Source organism: Notothenia rossii, assembly GCF_949606895.1.
Source record: "Notothenia rossii genome assembly, chromosome: 1".
Classification (NCBI taxonomy): Eukaryota; Metazoa; Chordata; class Actinopteri; order Perciformes; family Nototheniidae; genus Notothenia; species Notothenia rossii.
Window position 1 is genome coordinate 24,548,214 of NC_136912.1, and position 12,879 is coordinate 24,561,092.

General features: G+C 42.7%; 1 protein-coding gene across 1 annotated transcript; it reads right to left on the minus strand.

The window, feature by feature from the left end:
* Positions 1-6,947: 6,947 nt before the first annotated feature.
* On the minus strand, positions 6,948-9,459 carry LOC307018837 (uncharacterized protein; the record flags this gene model as incomplete). The annotated part of the gene is made up of 2 exons (XM_079649288.1): positions 8,685-9,459; positions 6,948-8,173 (listed from the first exon to the last, which is right to left on the minus strand). The coding sequence occupies exons 1-2, from the start codon at positions 9,247-9,249 to the stop codon at positions 6,948-6,950; spliced, it is 1,791 nt and encodes a 596-aa protein (XP_079505414.1). The 5' UTR covers positions 9,250-9,459.
* Between the last annotated feature and the right edge of the window lie 3,420 nt (positions 9,460-12,879).

Below are 12,879 nucleotides of genomic sequence, written 5' to 3' on the forward strand. Positions count from 1 at the left end.
CCTGCTCTGGTCCTCTCGCTGGGAGAGGTCTTACCACCTTGGCCAGCATGAAGAAAATAAGAGCCCGAACCAAAGGAAAACACAGGCTTTCATTCTAAAAACACAGGAGGAGGTGTGTGAATGCTTCACCCAGAGGTCATCTTATTGGGAGAGACCAACACATGGCCTGTCGTACCCAATCAGCGCGACACAGCAGAAGAAAACCGGAAACAAAAAGTCTCTTTCAGTTTGACGAAAACCAGATACCTTTTGGTGTCTGGAACGAACCTGCTCTAAACAACAAGTTTCCTTATCTTATTTCACATCTTGCAGCCAGCACACACACATCCCCTTTATGGCTCTTTGTCTCTGTGGCCATCTTCCCCCCCTCAGGTTACCACACACAAGTTAAAAGTATGTTTTAAGATATAGTTGTTATAGTTGGCTAAATATACGTAATACATGTAAATTACTTTCCTATCAATAATAACGAGGAACACATTACCTATGCTCTTAAGCAGTATTAGAGATGCTTTTCAAATAGTCAAACTTCACACAGGCCCAATATAGAGAACACACTCATTTGTTCTGTAGCCTTTCCAGCCATTTGAGCTATTGTTCACATCTTTACTTCAAATAAAAGGTTTCACATTGCATATTTTTCAGCTTCCTTTACACATACTGTTATTATTAATACAAAGTAATTAACCACACACATCTATTTAAAACAAGTAGATTTCCCTGATAATTGACATGCTGAAAATCTTAAGAAGAATGTCCCCTCCCCCAGCTCTTCCAATCTAATGGAATGCAGAACTGCTCTCTGTTCATACAGAGTAATAAAACATGTTTTAGCTAACCACTGCACAAATGTTGTAGCAATTCAGTACCCACACACGAAAGAACAAAACAAAGAAATCAAACAAAACACACACCCTTATCGTTTCTTAACTAATGCATGCTGGACATGAACCACTAATTAACAGGACTTTAACTGGATTATCTGAAAATGTATCTGGGAATTCCCCTGTTAATTGCAAGGACTATTGATAGTTAACAGAGAGACCCTAGGGGCCTCTTCTTGGTATCTGCTAGGCAGAAGTCACTCAATGCAGAAATCACAAGTTTAACACACATTCTATATAAGGTGACATTAAAATGAATATACCAGATTGAACTTTCCTGCCATAACACGTTACTTTAATCCTTCAAATAATTCAAATAATAATTCAATTCCCCCTTTTGGTCTCGCTCCACGAGACCAACTCACATAAGACATTTGAAACACAACTACTGTCATTCTTTGCTACTGTGTCTGTCCCCCAACCTTAAACCTTTGGGAACAGAACACAACTTTTCATGTCATTGAAGGAACTATCAGAGTGGTTGCCTGAGCGCCAGAAAGCAGCATCCTTGCGTGTTGTTGAATCCTCAGGGGCCCCCTCCCCCTCAAAGGAATATGCCAACAAGGGCAGCTGATAGGGAGGGGGAGATTCGGCCTTTCCTTCAAAGGTGGAACTGATTAATCTGATCAGAGAGAAGTAGACTCCTCTGCTGCCTCGACAAGTCCCCCAGCCTGCTGACAGCCGCTTCCAAGTCGTCTGCTGTAGGGATGTCCGCGAGGTCCTTCTCCTTCAGTCCGCTGATGACAGCTTCCGAGTCGTCTGCTCGTTGACGATAGCCAGGTCCGTCCTGATGTGTCTGGGTCCTTCCAGGTGATTTCCTCGCCGCGCACTGGCTCCAGTAGTACCAGATTTCCCCCTTTGCTCCTCGGCGGACGGCTTGAGATGTCCTCTGGGTCACTCAGTAGAGGCCGGAGAACCTTGGGTTGAGCAACGTAGGCCTGACGACCTTCAGCCAGACGAACTCCCCTGTGTCGGCCTCCTGCTCCTCGGGTCCCCCTTTTGGCGTCAGGAACCTGTGTGGAGAAATCTGATACCCACCCCTCAAGTCTAAGCTCAGGGCTTCTGGGCCCTCAGGTGTTTGACCCACCGATGGTAGGCTGCTTGGAGCCTGTTGGTGGGGTGTCTTAAAACAACAGCTGTCTGTGAACAGGTTTTCTAAATTAGTTGCAGACCTCCTAATTGCCAGTGCCACTTCAGAATCCTAATACTTGGCCTGTGTCAACAAAATAAACCCCAACATCTTCAGGTGAACTAAATAAGATATTTCAATAGCTCTGAATTTCTGACAAGCATCTGTGTTATTTTTAAATGAAATCCTTGAGATCCTATTTAAAATATAAATATAATATGAACTGCTAATGTTTCTGGTAATGGATTAAAAACAACTAAAATCATGATGCTGACAAAGTGAATACTTTCCTGGTGATACTGCTTCTACCTGTCAGTGCTTGGATATTATCAAGCTGAAAAATGAATACAGAAATCCAACATACTGTCATCAAATGTCTTTCTATTATGAATTTAAATTAAATGTACATCCCCATAATGATCTGAACAGTCTATGGCTTTTACTTCTTTACGAGGCTAGTTACAAGATGTTGTCTAAATTAAATTCTATCTCAATACATTACTATGTTTTAGCTGAACTGTAATATGTTCTTTCTACATTTCAAACCTCAGTTACTTTAATACCTGTTGAAATATTACAAAATTGTTTCATTATCACAGTTCACCTTCTCTGGTATTCTCATTCTGGAATTACCTCTCAGTAGCCCCTTGGCCACTGATTCTGCATCTGTGTTACCTGTTATAACTCAATCAATATTAGAAACATGTCAACATTCATCAAACAGTATCTTATCCCCAGATATGGAGCAGGTCAAATCTAAAACTGTCAATCAGTGGTCAGATTGAACTTCCGAGTCGGGGCGGCAGGTTTCTTTCAGTCCCTAAAGGAAAAGATCCCACAACCCCCATTGACATAGTGGCATTTCCTCCGCCGCTGTGTTCCTCTGAGGAACAGCGGCCGAATTTGCTGTGTCCAGTTCGTGCTTTACGCACCTATATGGACAGGTCAAAAGAGTTTCGTTGCAATGACCAACTCTTTATATCCTGGGCTAACCCTCATAAGGGCAAGCCCGTTACCAGGCAACGGCTCTCCCACTGGATTGTGGAAGCGATTGCTCTGGCTTATACGAGTCAGGGTTTGCAGGCACCAACGGGCCTGCGTGCTCATTCTACTCGTGGACTGGCTACATCCTGGGCTTTGTTCAAGGGTGTTTCCATCCAAGACATTTGTGCAGCAGCGAGCCGGACCTCACCACTCACTTTTGTCCGCTTTTACAGGCTAGATGTCTCTGTTCCAAGTGTGGCCCGTGTAGTGCTGGGCCCCGTGTTGAGACAGGGTTCTACCTGTTAAGTTCTGGTTGTTTCGGTGATTTTCGAGATAAGCATCTCTAGCAATACCGGAGTTTAAATATCCCATAGTGAGACATCGAACGGAGTGTTATGAATGAGAACTATAGGTTACTTACGTAACCCCAGTTCTCAGAGTAACATGAAGTGAGATGTCTCACCAGACGGCCCTTCTTGCTAAGGCGAAGCGAGAAGAGGTGCTTATTTTGAATGACGCTGCGTCGTAGCGCAAGCTACTTATAGGGGGTGGATTCCCTGACGTAGACGTCAAGATCACCAGCCAATCAGGATTGGCGTAATGAGATTGATGCTTCTGTTTGCATACGCGTTGAGGCGCATCTCATAGTGAGACATCTCATTTCATGTTACTCTGAGAACTGGGGTTCCGTAAGTAACCTATAGTTTTTCAGGCTCTCATAAATGATGTGTTGAGGGAGTTTTTGAATCATTTTGTTTTTGTCTATCTTGATGATATCTTGATTTTTTTCCCGTGAGGAGGATTCACACATTCCGCATGTTCGCCAAGTATTAAGAAAGTTGTTGGACAATCAACTTTATGTAAAGGCTGAAAAATGTGAGTTCCACGTTAGTTCCACTTCATTTCTGGGTTTCATCCTGGGTCCTGACCAGATAATGATGGATCCTGCTAAAGTGAGCGCTGTGGCTGATTGGCCCACACCCTCTTCCAGGAAAAAAGTCCAACAGTTGGTTAGATTTGCAAACTTCTACAGGAAGTTTGTTAGGAATTGTAGTTCTATTGCCGCACCTATGCATGTACTCACATCTCCTTCTGTTCAGTTTGTGTGGAGCCCACAGGCAGACCAAGCTTTCCAGAAGTTGAAAAAAGTGTTCACAACAGCTCCAATACTTACCATCCCGGATCCTCAACGGCAGTTCACGGTGGAGGTGGATGCCTCCAACGAGGGCATCGGGGCGGTCCTCTCACAGAGGGCAGAGAAAGACAGTAAGCTCCATGCCTACCTTTCACGTAAGTTGACTGCTGCTGAAAGAAACTATGATGTAGGCAATAGAGAGTTATTAGCCGTGAAGGTGGAGGCACTGGCTAGAAGGGGGGCAAAACAGCCATTTGTTGTGTGGACAGACCACAAAAATGTGGAGTGCATACGCAAGGATAAGAGGTTAAACTCCAGATAGGCACGATGGACCTTATTTTTCAATAGGTTTAACTTCACTCTCTCCTACCGTCCTGGCTCACAGAACACCAAACCAGACGCGTTATCCAGGCTTTTTGACCAGAGGCCCTTTCCAAGGAGACCGAATCCATTCTACCGCCAACTCAGGTGATAGGAGGGGTGACATGGCCAATTGAGGCTAAGGTAAATCGAGCCTTCGAGGGAAAAACTGTACCCAGCGGTGGCCCCCTTAACCGCCTCTTTGTTCCCCCATCTGTCCGCTCTAACGTGATTCACTGGGCTCACACATCTGTACTAACATGTCATCCAGGTATCAAAAGAACTATGTACATGATAAAGCAAAGGTTTTGGTGGCCTAAAATGGAGAAGGAGGTAACCGAGTATGTGGCAGCCTGCACTACCTGTGCTCGGAATAAGACTTCTACCCAGTCTCCTATGGGTCTACTGCAACCTTTGTCCATTCCTAGCCTGACATCTCGCTGGATTTTGTCACTGGACTGCCGCCCTCTGCAGGTAACACCACCATCTGCACTTTTGTTGACAGATTTACCAAAATGACTTACTTTATCCCCATGCCCAAATCACCCTCTGCTAAAGAGACAGCAGAAGCGCTCCTATCTCATGTTTTCAGGCTGCATGGTTTTCCTCGAGATGTGGTGTCAGACCGGGCCGCGGTTCGTTTCCCAGTTTTGGAAGGAATTCTGCAACCTGATAGGAGCCACTGCCAGCCTCACATCTGGTTACCACCCACAGGCTAATGGTCATTCAGAAAGGATCAACCAGGAACTGGAGACGTGTTTAAGGTGTCTGGTGTCCCAGAATCCTACAACTTGGAGCAAGCAGCTGATATGGGTGGAGTATGCCCACAACACCCAACCTACATCTGCCACGGGTCTCTCCCCTTTTCACTGAACCTATGGTTACCAACCTCCTCTTTTTCCAGAAGTAGAGCAGGAAGTGACTGTACCATCAGCACATGCCCTGGTGAGGCGGTGTCGCAGAGTCTGGGCAGGAGCTTGCCAGGTTCTCCTGAAGAGTGCTGCTCACATTAAGAAGGCAGCAGATCGACATCGTCATCCTGCACCTGTCTACAGACCCGGGCAGAAGGTTTGGCTATCTACAAGAGATCTACCCCTATGTGTGGCCTCCAGGAAGCTGGCTCCGAGGTTTGTGGGACCGTTTCCCGTAACTAAAGTTATTAACACGGTGGCTGTTCGCCTGCGCCTGCCCAGGACCCTGAGAGTTCATCCTACCTTCCATGTTGCCAAAGTCAAACCGGTTTGTGAGAGTCGTTTGGTTCCTCCATCCAAGCCCCCTCCTCCCCCCCGGATGTTAGACGGCAGTCTGATCTACGATGTCAAGAAACTGCTAGCAGTCAGGAAGAGAGGACATGGCCGACAGTTCCTTGTACACTGGAAAGGATACGGTCCAGAACATTGGTCGTGGGTACCAGCAAGCTTCGTTGTGGATCAGAGGCTGATAAATGACTTTTTCAGGCTAAATCCACAGGAATCTGGGCCGTCCGGAGTCGGCCGTAGAGGGGGGGGTACTGTTGTGTCTCGTCAGATTTGTTAGTATTATTTCTCTGTTTAGTTTATATTGTCAAGTCCGCGTCTGCTAACCCTTTTTTGTTGTCTGTCATTTCCTGTTTTACTTTGTTATCTCTTCTCTCATTTCAGGTAGTTTGACTCCTATCTTGTCAAATCCTTTTTTGAATCATTTTTTGTCTGGAGACGTGTATTTGGGTCCTATCATTTGTGTGCGCTCCAGTCGTAACACTAACTGAATTAATGTGCACTGGGTGCCTTTGGAGTTATGTTGGTGCCAGTCCTGGATACAATGACCAATGGCTGATGATGTCAGTGTAGAGTAGTTCTTTAATTATTCAGCAAATAGCTTGAACAGGAACACACACTCATTTTTGCTATAGCTCTCTTCATAAACATTAGAGCCATATGAAATCCGTTTTATTATTTTCCAAATTCCATTTTATTTTTTGCCAAATTCCGTTTTTTCCGTTTTAATATTTCAGAATTCTGTATTTTGCTTTTTACGCTAATTTTACCATCAGAAATAGTGTCTAATAAGTGGGAATTAATAAATGTCCACAATTCAATAAGATATAACAGTCTTTTTTAATGTTTAAGTGCTACAGTTCAATTTTAAAGTGCTTATAAGCTTCAAGTAAAGAAAAAACTCTAAACAAAACATTCCCTTGGCTTCTGGCTTCTGAGTTAACACATTTTAAGCAAACTTTTCTCTCTGTGCTTCAAGTAAAAAAGATAAATAACTGTAAACAAAACACTCAACACAATAACTGTAAACTGTTACGCTTTTCATTATAAATGAAAAAATGCATCAGAAAATATGCAACAACTTACTTAGTAACCTGAATTTAGTTGAAAACTTGAAACTAAAACAATAAAACGTGTTTCTGTTTCCCTGTAGTAGTATGACTAGTACTACTACTCCTTATTAGCTCCTGTCTGTCCATTTAAGTCTTCCATCTATCAGAGACATCTCCATTGAAGTACATGATGGTCAGCCTCTTTGTGTTGAGCTCGGTGAGTGCCTCTCGCTTGTCTGTAAGGAGAGTCTTGTACTTGCTAAAACTCCTCTCACAGTCAACTGAGCTGACTGGGAAGTAGATGTAGGACATTGCCATTTCTGCAACTTTTGGGAATCTCACACTCATGCCCCTCCAGTAATCAGCAAGAGTGACATCAGCTGCCAAGGGCTCCCTGGAGTGCTGGTAGGCAATCCATTGCTCATTGAGCTCTTGTGATGGGTTTGCCATGGGTATCAGTCTTGTGTAGGCTTCCATCCGCTTCTCCATGGCTGGTGCCTGCCTTGGATCGAACACTCTTATCAGCTTGTAGATCTCTCTGGCTGGGTGCGTGTCCCAGTGCTTGGAGAACTTTGTGAAGGCCAAGTGGAAGGCATCATGGAGATCGTCAAGAACCTGCTTCCTCTCTCGAACACCCGTCTTTCTCAGCAGCTCATCTGTCTTGGCACCAAACCCGCATGTTTTTGCTGTTCCATTCACTAGGTAAGAGCCCAGGTCCTCCATGATGTTGTATGCAGACACTGCTGTGGTGCGATGGGTTCCTTCTAGGATAGTCAGAGCTGTCATCAGTTTGGAGCAGCCTTCTGCGATGAAGGTTAGCTTCACAGTGAGGGCCTGCATCTTTTCCTCTGTTTCTAGCAGGCTGAGGATGTTTGTGACTGCTTGGGCTGAATTTTCTTCCAACAAAAATTCTCTGTACAGATGAACATGCTCTGCGTGGTACTGCACTGCCTCAAACCAGCTATTCCATCTGGAGCCCACTGATTCAGGAGGAGCCTTGGTGTGCACAAACTCCTTGTTGATGAGGAAGCTCACCCATCTTCTCTTTCTAGCAGGCTTCCTGCAGAAGACAGATCTCATCGCTGCCACAAGTGATGCAGCATCAGAGAAGTATCTGTAGTGCTGCCAGGTCTCACCCACCAGATTTATGATATGGCAGAGGCACGTTACATGGACACTGTTGGGCATCACTCCTTTTAGAATCTCCCTGTATGCCTTCAGACAGTAGGAGGCATTATCTGTGACCACTGCCCAGACATCATTCAGTTCCAGATTATTGCTGTGGAAGGAGCGTACGATGGCTTGGGCAACTGTTGAGTGGTTGCATCGATCCATGAAAATTACATCCACCAGATAGTACTGGTTTTCAACACCTGCAATGAAAGATAACACAAGCAAAATATTATTATATTTAAGCCAAATAATATTGTGACAAAATAAAAATGCACAAAATAAAAATACACATTTCAAGTGTAAACAATAGATACAGCTAGCTACTGACATTATCACAATGTCAGTAGCCTAGCTATAGTATCTATTCTATTGTGATGAAATACAGTAATGCATAATTTATGCACCCTTAGTTTATTTTGTTTATAAAGGACAGTGTGCACTGACAATCATTTGCATTAAAAAAATAGACTGGTGCACCAGATTTAGCAAGGAGCTATAATTTCCATCTATAGTCCTAAATGTAGGACTACTGTACATAGCTATTTAATCACAATAGTGTCATTGATTAGCCTCGCCCTCTAGCTGTATCTATTGTGATCACCAGGCAGAGATCATCGTCATCACACTTTGCATGCTGACAATGCACACTGCAGCATGTAAAAAAAATTAGGATATTTAAACGACATGTTAATAGGCTGTTCATTAGCTCACCAATGACGATGTTTAGAACACTGCAGTCCCTGGTATCGGTCGTCTCGTCAACAACCACCGACAACTTCTTCCCACGGATTTTCTCCAAAACAGCCGTTATATGTTGGTCAAACACACGGGGCAGATGGATTTGACGAAGGGCTGTTTCGTTCTCGGGCAGCGCTCCTCCCTGCTTGCAGTGCTTAACTAGAAATGGTCGCAGCTTCTTCAGCTTTGCTAAAGGGATGTCTGACTCGGCGCAAACAGCTACAAAGTCCTGCACAAACTCTCGTCTTGAATCTGCTGACGAGGTACTTGCTGTAATTGTAGTTTGAAGTGCAGGTGTGTTTTGGGAAGCACAGTGTTTTCCCTTGTTTCTGACATGGCTTTTCGAGACTAAATGATCGTCGCACGTATTTTTGCGGGTCCAATCCATGGTATGTTGACAATATTTACAAAATAACTTATCGCTGGAGGCATAAAAATCATTCGGATACTGCTGTGCTCTGAATTGAGGGTTTAGTGTGGAATTTCGTAGCTTTTTAGATGATGATGTTGATACCGAAGCAGCTACACGCTTGGACATTGCTGTGTTGTTGTGAAGCAGTGTGGAAGTGACGTGTGCGTTGTAACACGTGTTAGCGTCCCGGTCATTTTAGCTTTGCACCAAACGTTCCATCGTTCTCCCGAAAACGGAATTTCAGTCCAAATTATGGCAAATTCTGCAATATTCCACGTTTTATTGGTCAATTCCGCGATTCCGTCCGCGATTCCGTGAACGCGGATTTCATATGGCTCTAATAAACATCACCCAGACATAACTGGTCATGAGTTAAATTATTCAGACTAGCTAAAGTTATTACAGTTGCAAGTGGTGTTGTGAAGTTAAATTGTTGTCTTTCAATCTTTTTTTTAGGATTTGCACTGAAGATGAGAACATTTATTGGAATTTCAAATTGTCCTCTGTACGACCTTGAGCAAACTCAGGAAGTATCACCTTTTTCATTATATTAACTTTGTTGCAAGTAGTGATTTGTCACAAATATAAAGGGTAAAAACTGAACACAGCATTGTAATAGGGTTCTGTAAAAAAACACATATATCTTTCTTTAACCCAAAGACAATGAAATTGATGCAAACAGTTCTACCTAAAATCAAGCATCCTCATCTCAAGGCAGTCTTGGCCAATATCCAGCACAGACCTGGCATGGATGTCTGCTGCCAGGGAGACATTTAAACATCAGGGAAGGCAACTCTTATATTACTGTATTAGAAAAGGAGATTAGCTATATTACTGTATTAGAAAATGAGATTAGCTATATTACTGTATTAGAAGATTAGATTAGCTATATTACTGTATTAGAAAATGAGATTGGCTAAGGTATTACGTTTTTGTGAAAGAAAAGGTGGAATGTTCTTCCCCACTTTACAAGTCGATACAGTCGTAAGAAATCTACCTGTCTTTTGTTGATCCAGTCTGTATGTATAAGCCAAAACATGTCTCTTGGAATGCTGACCTTTTACATTTAATTTAATTTAATCACACAATATAAAAAATATGAAGATATGAAGCCAGCTAAATACATTTTACATTTTGTATCATAATGAAATTACTCCCAGTCAGCCATTCTTAAGTTTCCATCAACTCTGAGTAGAAAAAATATATAACTAAACTCTCCGATCATGCAAAACAAAGTACTGAGTGGTGCAGGGATGACGTATTTTTTTAGGCAGACCCGGAAGTAAGCTGCTGGATCCCTCGACAAAAAGGCAATGGGATTTCTCCATAGGCTTTTGGAATATTGTAAAAAATAAGGTCCGTGGAAAACAAACCCTCTTTGATAAATGCACGTTTCGTTCAGCCGGATAATCTCCACATGTCTAGCCTACTTTTATCAAAAAAAAATGTATAAGTAGCTTTATGACAATGTTTCCAATGTAAATACTAATATGGAGCAGCCAGCATTTTCAAATCATAAATCTATCGTTCATAAATCAGATTTATGATCGATAGATTTATGATTAGAAAATTATAATAGTAGGGTAGACATGTGGAGATTATCTGGCTGAACAAAACGTGCATTTATCAAACAGGTTAATTTTCCACAGATCTGACTTTTTTTTCTTACTCCACTTTTGTGGAATCAGCTTCCAGTTTGTGTTCGGACGGCAGACACCCTATCCGTTTTTAAGAGTGCGCTTAAGACCTTCCTTTTTGATAAAGCTTATAGTTAGGGCTGATTAGATTCAGCCCCTAGTTTTGCTGATATAGGCTTAGTTTGTCGGGGGACATCTTACTTCTTCCTTCTCTCTGTCTATACCTGTGTACTCTCATGTTCCGATTAACCCAGCTTCCCCAAATTTCGTTCTTTTTGGTGTCTATATACGCCGGGATCCGGAGTCATGGATGATCCTGCGGTCCTGTGTCATGGATCGCGAGTCCTGGATCTTGAGTCGTGGCTGTGGTCCTGGATCATAAGTCCTGGATGGATATCCTCGTGGATTCATCTTCCCATTATACACACATGCATTTCCAAACATTTGGACTACCTATGTTGCAAATGTATTATCTTTTCAATTTACACACGGCATCTATTGCACGTCTGTCCGTCCTGGGAGAGGGATCCCTCCTCTGTTGCTCTCCCTGAGGTTTCTCCCATTTTTCCCTTTAAACTGTGGGGTTTTCTCTGGAAGTTTTTCCTTGTACGATGTGAGGGTCTAAGGACAGAGGGTGTCGTATTGTCATACTGATATTCTGTACAAACTGTGAAGTCCACTGAGACAAATGTAACATTTGTGATATTGGGCTATATAAATAAACATTGATTGATTGATTGATTGATTGATTGATTGATTGATTTTTACAATATTTTAAACTCTATAACCCCTAGCATCTACTTCAGGCTGCTCCATATTAGTACTTACATTGGGAACATTGTCATAAAGCTACTTGAATAACTGACATACGCCATATGACAGTCTGTCTATTTTGAGTTGAGCTCTTCCAAATGTCCCAAATGATGTGCTTGTATTGCTGTCTAATGAAATCCCAAACAAAGAATCCTCAAACCTATTCTGTAAAGAAAAGACCTTCTTGGAATAGGGACATTCTTTGATTTGAGCCACAAGTTGAGTTAAATATTATGCCATTGACAAAACCAATGTGTGCATAAACACACAATAAATAGTTTGGAAAATAATGAAAAGAGCAAACATTTCTTGAGCTAGTGATTCAAGTGTTTTCAGAGAACAACACTCAAATCAAGTCTATCCAAGCAGACTAATAATAATAATAATACATTACATTTATAAAGCGCTTTTCCTGGTGCTAAAAGCACTTGAATGTGACTAAATGAACAAACATGTTGATGATTGATTTGGACTGACACATTTAAATGCATTGAGTTTTAAGGGAAACTGTTGAGAAAGTTTCACAATAGCCCTTTAGTTTGAGTAGGTAAGGTAAATTCACGGTTGTGTTGATCTGATCCTGTGTACAAGTGTAAGATTTTATGCAAAATGGGGCGAAGCCTGAGAGCTAGTGCAGGCAGTCAACTTGAGCACCAATGATACATTAACACGTGACGCACCTTGTCCCTCTTACAACCAACCAAACACATTCTCCTAAACATGCCGCTCTATTTAAGCTGCCAGGTCTTCATGCCTCTGCCTCGCTAATGCTGCTGCTGCCGCTGCTGCGTTTGTGCCCTGCTGCTGCGTTCACGTTGCTACTGCTGCTGTGTTTCATGTTGCTGTTGCTCGCCTGCCCCACCACCACCCCAGCTTCCATCGCAGTTTCCACCTGTAGGCTCTGGGGGATAGTTATCTAATCATAACTCGTTGTTCTTTGTAAATCTGTGGAGTGATGAGTCCCGAGCCTGGACGCCAAATTCAAACTATATGCTGCTTCTAATAAACATATAAAGAAACACGTGAGTTGTCTGACTGAACTGACATTATTGGCATTATTCAATGTGACACGTTATGGCAACTGAAATAGAAGCAACGTGCACCGCTAATAGGTATACTATAGAAAGCCTGCACCTGTTTGTTAATTAATAACAAACCCAATCTTTACACAAGCTCCAAAACGTCTATGTGTGACTGTGTCTCCGTCTTGCTTTGCAACCATTCTGCTGTGGCTGAAGAACTATATTGCTTTGCGGAAGAAGGTTTATTTGATCAATGAAGGATTTAAGTTGTTCTTAGTATAGGT